Here is an 8,853-nt window from a genome sequence, read left to right as displayed (position 1 = left end):
GGGGCATGGGACATGGGGCCTTACCCCTCCAGGCTGGCTTGGGGGCAGGGGCAGTACAGGGATTAGCTGTATCCTTAGGGAGAAGACAGCTGCAAACCTGACCCCACAAGAGGAACTTGGGGGGCGGGGAGGGAGGGATAGCTCAGTGATTTGAGCATTGGCCTGCTAAACCCAGGGTTGTGAGTTCAATCCTTGAGGGGGCCATTTAGGGATCTGGGGCAAAAATTGGGGACTGGTTCTGCTTTGAGCAGGGGGTTGGACTAGATGACCTCCTGAGGTCCCTTCCAACCCGGAGATTCTATGATTCTATGAACTGACTGGCGCCCCCTGTTGGCCACCCCAGGAGACAGGTTGGGGTCTGAGTTCCCACCTCTCTGTTGGCAGGGGGTGGCGACCCAAGCTGGGTGGCTTAAACCCCCACACTCCAGAGCCTGGTAAGCATCCCCCACTGCCATGAAAGCACACAGATCAGTGACCCCTCCCCGGGATGGGAATGGCAGGATCTGACACACACCTGGCCCCTCCACTCCGACACAAAACCTCAGGCACCTGACACAGCTGGGAAGGGGTGCAGGGACCTGCCAGACACAGGCCACCCAGAGTCATGAGCTGCCTGGGATGACGCAGGGTCCTGGGAGGTTAAAGGCACCAGCTCCTCCCAGATCCAAAGGTCACTGTGCCTGCCAGGGCCTCCAAAGACTGAACGGCTCTGCTCGGGTCCAAGGGTAGCTGGGGTGGGGCAGGGGGAGAGCAGAGAGCCTGGGCCTGTTACACAACCCCACAGAGGGCTCCTACCCCAGGCGCGGGCTGTTCTCCCGGCTGCAGAGATCAGCACGGGCCCTAGAGTTGTTCCGGGAACACGCCAAGGAATCAGCTCAACAGGTGCCGAGGTGCAGCTGGCTCTGGGGTGGGACAGCCAAGGAAGAGCCTCACCCTGCCCCCTGCAGAGCCGAGCATCTGATTGCCAGGCTGAGGCACTGGAGTCTCCTGACTTTCAGGAGAGTGGCCCCCACACCACTCCCTGCAGTATAGCTCCCCTAGTCGTGCCTGGGGTCCAGCACTGGTGCTGGGAGGTCTGTCTCCGTCCCAGCCTTGCTATGGCACGTGAATACTTCACCCACAAGGGGTTGCTGTTTCCATGCCTGGATTACTCCCCCGAGGCGCTGAGCTACGTGGAGAATGAATTCCAGGTGCGGGATGATGATGTCTTCAACGTCACCTACCCCAAGTCAGGTAGGGGAAAGCGGGGGTTTGGGATGGGGGGTTTCCTGACACACACATGGACACCAAACCTGGTAGCTGGAAGGCTGCAATGTCACATGACCTGATTTCCTCAATGCCAGACCCCAGGCACTCAGACTCCCCAGCCCTGTGTGAGAGAAAGCAGGCTGCTCCCTGGGGGTCCAAAGCACCCACCTGGCGCTAGGCTGGCTCTCTGCAGACGCACTCTGATCACTGGTTTCAGAGGAACAGCCGTGTTAGTCTGTATTCGCAAAAAGAAAAGGAGTACTTGTGGCACCTTAGAGACTAACCAATTTATTTGAGCATGAGCTTTCGTGAGCTACAGCTCACTTCATCAGATGTTTACCGTGGAAACTGCAGCAGACTTTATATACACACAGAGAATATGAAACAATACCTCCTCCCACCCCACTGTCCTGCTGGTAATAGCTTATCTAAAGTGATCAACAGGTGGGCCATTTCCAGCACAAATCCAGGTTTTCTCACCCTCCACCCCCCCACACAAATTCACTCTCCTGCTGGTGCTAGCCCATCCAAAGTGACAACTCTTTACATAATCAAGTCGGGCTATTTCCTGCATAGATCAAGGTTTTCTCACATCCCCCCCGCCCCCATACACACACAAACTCACTCTCCTGCTGGTAATAGCTCATCTAAACTGACCACTCTCCAGGTTTAAATCCAAGTTAAACCAGAACATCTGGGGGGGGGGGGTAGGAAAAAACAAGAGGAAATAGGCTACCTTGCATAATGACTTAGCCACTCCCAGTCTCTATTTAAGCCTAAATTAATAGTATCCAATTTGCAAATGAATTCCAATTCAGCAGTTTCTCGCTGGAGTCTGGATTTGAAGTTTTTTTGTTTTAAGATAGCGACCTTCATGTCTGTGATTGCGTGACCAGAGAGATTGAAGTGTTCTCCGACTGGTTTATGAATGTTATAATTCTTGACATCTGATTTGTGTCCATTTATTCTTTTACGTAGAGACTGTCCAGTTTGACCAATGTACATGGCAGAGGGGCATTGCTGGCACATGATGGCATATATCACATTGGTGGATGTGCAGGTGAACGAGCCTCTGATAGTGTGGCTGATGTTATTAGGCCCTGTGATGGTGTCCCCTGAATAGATATGTGGGCACAATTGGGAACGGGCTTTGTTGCAAGGATAAGTTCCTGGGTTAGTGGTTCTGTTGTGTGGTATGTGGTTGTTGGTGAGTATTTGCTTCAGGTTGCGGGGCTGTCTGTAGGCAAGGACTGGCCTGTCTCCCAAGACTTGTGAGAGTGTTGGGTCATCCTTTAGGATAGGTTGTAGATCCTTAATAATGCGTTGGAGGGGTTTTAGTTGGGGGCTGAAGGTGACCGCTAGTGGCGTTCTGTTATTTTCTTTGTTAGGCCTGTCCTGTAGTAGGTAACTTCTGGGAACTCTTCTGGCTCTATCAATCTGTTTCTTTACTTCTGCAGGTGGGTATTGTAGTTGTAAGAAAGCTTGACAGAGATCTTGTAGGTGTTTGTCTCTGTCTGAGGGGTTGGAGCAAATGCGGTTGTATCGCAGAGCTTGGCTGTAGACGATGGATCGTGTGGTGTGGTCAGGGTGAAATCTGATCACAGGCTTTCTCCAGAGCCGCCGGCAGGGCCAGGAGACCCCTGAGACAACAAAACAAGAGCTTTGGATTTTGGACTGTCAGTGCACCTCAGCTGGGGGCTGAGAGCCAGGACTTCTGGGTTCTCTCCCCGGCTCTGGGAGCAGAGGGGGACTCAGCAGGTTTGAGGGGTTGTTTCAGGCCCATTAACCCCTTCATCCCCAGGCACTAACTGGATGCTGGAAATCCTGAGTCTGATCCGTTGTGACGGGGACCCTGGCTGGGTGCGCAGCGTGCTGAACTGGGAGCGGGGTCCCTGGCTGGAGACTCACCTGGGGATGGAGGTTACCCTGAAATACCCCCCACCCCGGCTGCTTTGCTCCCATCTCCCCGTGCAGCTCTTCCCCAAGTCCCTGCAGCGCTCCAAGGCCAAGGTGAGTGGTGGGAGAGCGGGGGCTGCGGGTCAGATTTGAGGGGCACCGACAGGGCTGTGCGTCGGGAGCGGGGTGAAATCAGGGCTGCTGCTGGGTGTGAGTTACACCAATGTGGTTGTGTGAAAGTGCAGCCAGCGGGATGGGGCGATTCTTTCTCCCTCCGGAGAGGGTGGGGAAGTGACGGCCCAGGGTGGGTGGCTAATCACTGTGTTCACTTGGCACCCGCCTCCCCCAATTGGTAGCATGACGCCCCAGCAGTGACCCCCTCCCACCTCTCCCCAGATCATCTACACCCTGCGCTGCCCCAAGGACGTCCTGGTCTCGCTCTACCACTTCTCCAAGCTGCTGCGCCTGTTCAAGGACCCTGGCTCACTGGACTCCTTCCTCGAGGACTTCCTGAGCGGGAATGGTGAGCAGCACCCTGGGCCCGCAGGGGCCACTCTGGAGCCGGACGCCTGGGTTCCAACCAAGTCACAAGTACTTTGAGTTTGTGCATCCCCAGCCAGCTCTGACCAGCCCTTTGCCCAGGGCCCGGCACAGCTCAGAGCCCCCCTCCCCAAACAGCCGCAGCACAAGCAGGGGTCTGCAAACACCGCTGACCTCCAGCCCCCACTCTCCTCCCAGTGCCAGGATGGAACCCGGGTGTCCCAGCTCCCAGGCCCCTGCTGTCCCCGGCAGACCAGGGTGGAGGGGCCGGGTGGAGCCGGCTCTGGGGTCACCATGCCGCTGTCCCCTGCACAGTGGCCTATGGCTCCTGGTTCGACCACGTCACCGGCTGGATGGGGCTGAAGGGGAACGAGAACTTCTTCCCCATCACCTACGAGGAGCTGCAGCAGGTAAGGAAACCCCGCCCTTTGGGCCACGCCCACACAGAACTCTGCCCCCCTGATGACACCCACACATAGCCCCGACCGAAGGCCATCCTCACATAAAACCGATCCCTGTGGACACCCCTGCACATAAAACCGCCCTGTGGTTATGCCCACATATAATCCTGCCCCCTGGGGCCAGGCCCACATGTGGACATGCCTGCACTTAACCCTGTCCCTGAGGCCATGCCCACATGTAGCCCCTCCCTGTGGCTATGCCCACATATAATCCTGCCCCTGGGGCCATGCCAACATGTAGCCTATCTCCCTGTGAGCCAAACCCACACTTAACCACTCCCCAGGCAGCTGACGTAGCTTGTGGCCAAGGCCCTCTGCCCTCAGAGGCATCTGTTTGTCTGGACCCAATGGGGAGCAGTACCTTGCAGGTGGGGAAACTGAGGCACCCATGGACCATAATAAAGTCACCCCAGATCCCACCCTTCATGGAAGTGAGTGTCTCCCCCAGGATCCACTGGGCAGCGTGCGGAGAATCTGCCACTTCCTGGGGAAGGAGCTGAGTGATGAGCAAGTGGCCGCTGTGGTGGAGAACGCTTCCTTTCAGAGCATGAAGGGGAACAAAATGTCCAACTTCTCCCAGGCAGAGGACGAGTACGTGGACCACCAGAAGGGGGAGCTCTTGCGGAAAGGTGAGTCCAGGGTGGGGGCTGCGGGCCAGGATTAAGGGGCACTGGCAGAGCTGAATGAGGCAGGGCTGGGAGACCCAGGGCTGCAGGTCCGGAGTGAGGGGCATGGGCAGAGCTTGCAGGGGCAGGACTGAGGAGCAGGGGCTGTGGGTTGGGAGTGAGGGGTACCCTACACCATGTCCCCTGTGGTTTGCAGGTATCTGCGGCGACTGGAGGAACCATTTGTCGGAGGCGCAGAGCGAACGATTCGACACCGTTTACCGGGAGCGGATGCAGGGTCTGGGCATGACCTTCCCCTGGGACTGACGGCCCTGCGCCCGCCACGTCTGTGCCCGCAAGACGCCACCCACGTGCTGCTGTGCTTAGTGTGCCCTGGGAGATGCCCCCTGGGGCAACGTCATTAGCGCATCTGCAATAGGCAGAGCCGGCTGGGCCTGTGTCCAGCAGAGGTCGGCTCTGGATTCTAAGAAATAAAACCGGGTGACACGGCAGGAGGAACTTACACACACACACACTCTCTCTCTCCCCTGCCCCCATTCCAAGGGGCGTGATTGCTGGTGACCCAGTTCCCAGGTAGCGCCCGGCAACACCCCCAGGGCCCAGGATGCTGTCACCCCAGGCAAGGAGGCATCAGCCCCACCCAGCTCCGCCCCTAGGGAAGTCAATGGCAAGACAGGGCCAAAAGGGTGATCCACTGGAGGTAGCCTGAGCCCTCGTGTGCAGGGGCCCATGGGGATGTGGTGGGGGGCTCCCCACACCTTGGAGTCCACGATGCGGTGGGTGAGTCCATGGGCCATCTCAACAGCATGAGGTGTTGGCAGGATCACAGGGCTCTGCTGGGCCATGGAATCCCCTCCTGGCTAGCGCAGGAACCCAGCAGATCAGCCCGGTCCCCAAACTGTCCAGCTCCATCCTCGGAGAAGTGGGGGTGTTTGCCCCCAACACCGATTGGGAGTCTGTTTATTAGGTGTGCCTCATTACAGGAGTGCCTAGGACCCCAGTCACGGCCCAGGACCCCCTTGCGCTTGGTGCTGTACAAACACAGAACAAACAGGCAGTCCCACCCCAAAGAGCTGACAAGCTAAAACAGGAAGCACCAGGTGGAGACAGACGGACAAACTGGCTGGCGACTTGGGGAGCATCCGGCACTGGTCAGCGTGACAGGCAGCTCACTAGTGGCCGAACTGTTGTCAAATGTTTTGCCGGTCTCCCGGCCATGGCAAGATTGGAGGGTGACCAGAGCGGCCTTGTGGATGGCTCCAGGTGTGGGGAGAGCGCGGAGGGGCTGGCTCGGGAACGGGCCGCACTGGTGGCCAGGCAGGCAGGCCTATGGGCAGCAGGAGCCGACAGCTGAGAGCGCTGGAGAGACGCTGGGCAGGGCAGGCAGTGGGTGGGAAGGGCCTTGGGAGAAGCCAAGTGGCCTGTGTCACAGTGCTGGGGACGAGGGAGCCGGTGGGGGCTGCAGAGAGGAGCATCCCCACGTGGGCAGAGCCCCAGGCGCGAAGGGTCTCGCCAGCAGTTTTCTGAGCGTAGGCCCGAAAGCTCATCCCTGCCGAGTTCGCCCGGCTCTACGTTCGCAGCTGCCCATGCGCGACGGGGGCTCACCCAGCCCAGCTGCCCAGGCCTCCGGCCGCCTGCCTCTGCACCTGGCCCAGGCTGGGCTCCTCCTGTTTGCCCACGCGGCAACTGGAGTTGGATGCGCTCGGCCCAGCCTGGCCAATGGCTGACTCACTCCTCTGCTCGGTGAATATTGGCCGTCAGGGCGGAGGGGTGTTGTCCCCATCCTGCCTGTCCTTGTCCTGAGCCCAGGGCCCGAGGCAGAGGGCGATGTGGCCACCTGGGCTGCACCGCCCCCCCCCCCGCCCCCACAGCATCACCCGATGCCCTCCCAGGGCAGCAGCACATGCCCTTACGACAGGAGAATGTCACACAGGGCAGGGCTCTTGCCTGGCTCTGGGAGGGGAGTGGGGTCTAGTGGTTAGAACGGGGTCAGGGGGGCGTGCTGGGCGCCAGGACTCCTGGGTTCTCTCCCCAGCTCTGGCAGGGGAGTGGGGTTTAGTGCTTACAGCCACCTGTGCCCCTCCCACACCTGCTCTTGTAGGGGCTGGGAGATGGGCCGGGCCCTGGGTCAGAGGCTCTTCCCACCCCACCCCCCCCCACACCCAAGGAAGGAGGATCCCAGCTGGGATTAGTTGAATAAATGGGGCAGCAGCCCTGTATGCCACAGGGATCTGCAGCTGCTTAACCCTTTAGTGTCTGCACGTGGAGGTGGGACCTGATCAAAATGGAATGGGGGATGATGGGAGAATGGGATCGGGTGGGTTAGAGCAGGGGGATGGGAGCCAGGACTCCTGGGTTCTATCCTGCTCCTGGTGGGAAAAGGCAGGTGTTGGCTCCTTTGTGAACCCCAGGCTGAGCAGCTGCTGCCAGAGCCTTTTGCATACCTTGGGCCATGGCCTCCGTTCTGGGAGGGAGGTTTAACTTGAGCTATATTGGGGGAGTCCTGTGGCATTGCTGGTCCTTGTATCCAGATGCCCCTGAGCGGCTCACTGCACCTCAAACCCTGGCCTGGAATCACTCCAGCCCCAACCACCAGCCCCTAGCTCCAGGTTAAGGACATGAAGGTCTTTGTGTCCCCCAATGCAGGGGGCTCAGCTCCCATCTGAGTGCTGGGGTCCAGGGCTGTACTGGGGCAAGGGGGAACCAACCAAAAGGAGCAGGGACCGCTCCCCCACATGAAATCAGACCCTTTTGAAGCAGCCAGTTTGCGCTCCACCCAGTCCTCCAAGGGAGAACGTGGGATGCCGAGATAACCTCCCACCCTGCAACCCACTCACCTGACCAGCTTGTCTCAGGGGTGGTCAAAGGGAGCCTAGAGTGTCCACTCCAGCGGTGGCTGCATCTCAGTGCCGGACGAGCCATCCCCATGCGGTGTCACCATGCGGCTGTTCCCTGGCTGCCCTGCCCCAGAGGTGGCTGCAGCTCTGTTCCAGCCCAGAGAGAACCAGTCTACCTGATCCCACCCTGATACGACTCGGTCCAGTTCTGTGCTTCCCATGGCTGGGCGGGCGGGGATACTGTCATTGTTGGATGAAAGTAATAATTAATACATTTATGTTATGGGAGAGTGTGAGAAAGATTGGCCGAGAACAGACCCCGGATTTGGCCTGACCATTGGAAAGAAATATGCCTCCCAGCTTGCTGAGTCCGTGCTAATCGAATTATGCCTGTCAGTTCACGAGGTCTATGTTAATTGTAGAAGCACATCCCGAAACATCCTGTTCTAAAGTGATAAGATTATCATTAAGGACAGCTGCTGTTACAACTGTTTTCCTGAACTCAGGAATGAGATCTGGTGAGCCCCACTCTTGCGTTTCTATCCTGCTTGTTTTCTTGTCATATGTAACAAGTGGCCGTGGGAGCCAGCTGAGGTCACTGAATTAGAGTGAACTGCAAACAGAACGGGGCAGACAAACCCCAAAAGCTGGTGGATATTCCAATACTTAGATTTACCAGCCCGCAGAAAAGAGCTTCTATGCAACCTTACCGCACGGGTTACTCAGAAATCAAACAACACAGTTCCCTTCAAGTCCCCAGCCTCAGGCCTCTCTCCAGACACACATGTCAGATATGATGATGGTGGCTGAACATCTTATCTCACCATCATAAATAAAAGGTTCTCCCAATCCCAAAGGATCAGGCCCCAGACCCAGGTCCAATTATAACTTATATCGTACCCAAAATACTTTGGCTTATAGCCAATTCTTAGTAACTAAACTAAAAATTATTAAAAAAGAAAAGAGAGAGAGTGTTGGTTAAAAGATCGATCTACAGACAGACTTGAATTCAATTCTTGAGGTTCAGATACAGAGCAGAGATGAGCTTTGTAGTTGTCAAAAGTCCTGTTAGAAACAGTCCACAGGATATAGTCCAATGTCCATATCCAGGGTGACTCCAGTGACTGGGGATCTCAATCCTTATGGTTTAGGGTTTCCCCTTCTTGAAACCCAAAGCAGATCTGAGATGAAGAAGGATCGTGTCCCAGGGTTTATATACATTTCCTGCAGCCTTTTGGCCTGAGA

At 57.2% G+C, this 8,853-nt stretch overlaps 1 protein-coding gene across 1 annotated transcript; it reads left to right on the top strand.

Moving 5' to 3' along the window:
* The first annotated feature begins 695 nt into the window (after positions 1 to 695).
* Positions 696 to 5,119, top strand: LOC142069972 (sulfotransferase 2B1-like). Its single transcript, XM_075122829.1, has 6 exons — positions 696 to 1,233; positions 3,050 to 3,258; positions 3,541 to 3,667; positions 4,000 to 4,094; positions 4,594 to 4,774; positions 4,968 to 5,119. The coding sequence occupies exons 1-6, from the start codon at positions 1,098 to 1,100 to the stop codon at positions 5,075 to 5,077; spliced, it is 858 nt and encodes a 285-aa protein (XP_074978930.1). The 5' UTR covers positions 696 to 1,097; the 3' UTR covers positions 5,078 to 5,119.
* Positions 5,120 to 8,853: the final 3,734 nt, after the last annotated feature.

The sequence above is a fragment of the Caretta caretta genome, chromosome 24 (assembly GCF_965140235.1).
Source record: "Caretta caretta isolate rCarCar2 chromosome 24, rCarCar1.hap1, whole genome shotgun sequence".
Taxonomy (NCBI): domain Eukaryota; kingdom Metazoa; phylum Chordata; order Testudines; family Cheloniidae; genus Caretta; species Caretta caretta.
The sequence above is the reverse complement of the archived record's forward strand: the minus strand, read 5'-3'. Positions and strand labels throughout refer to the sequence as shown.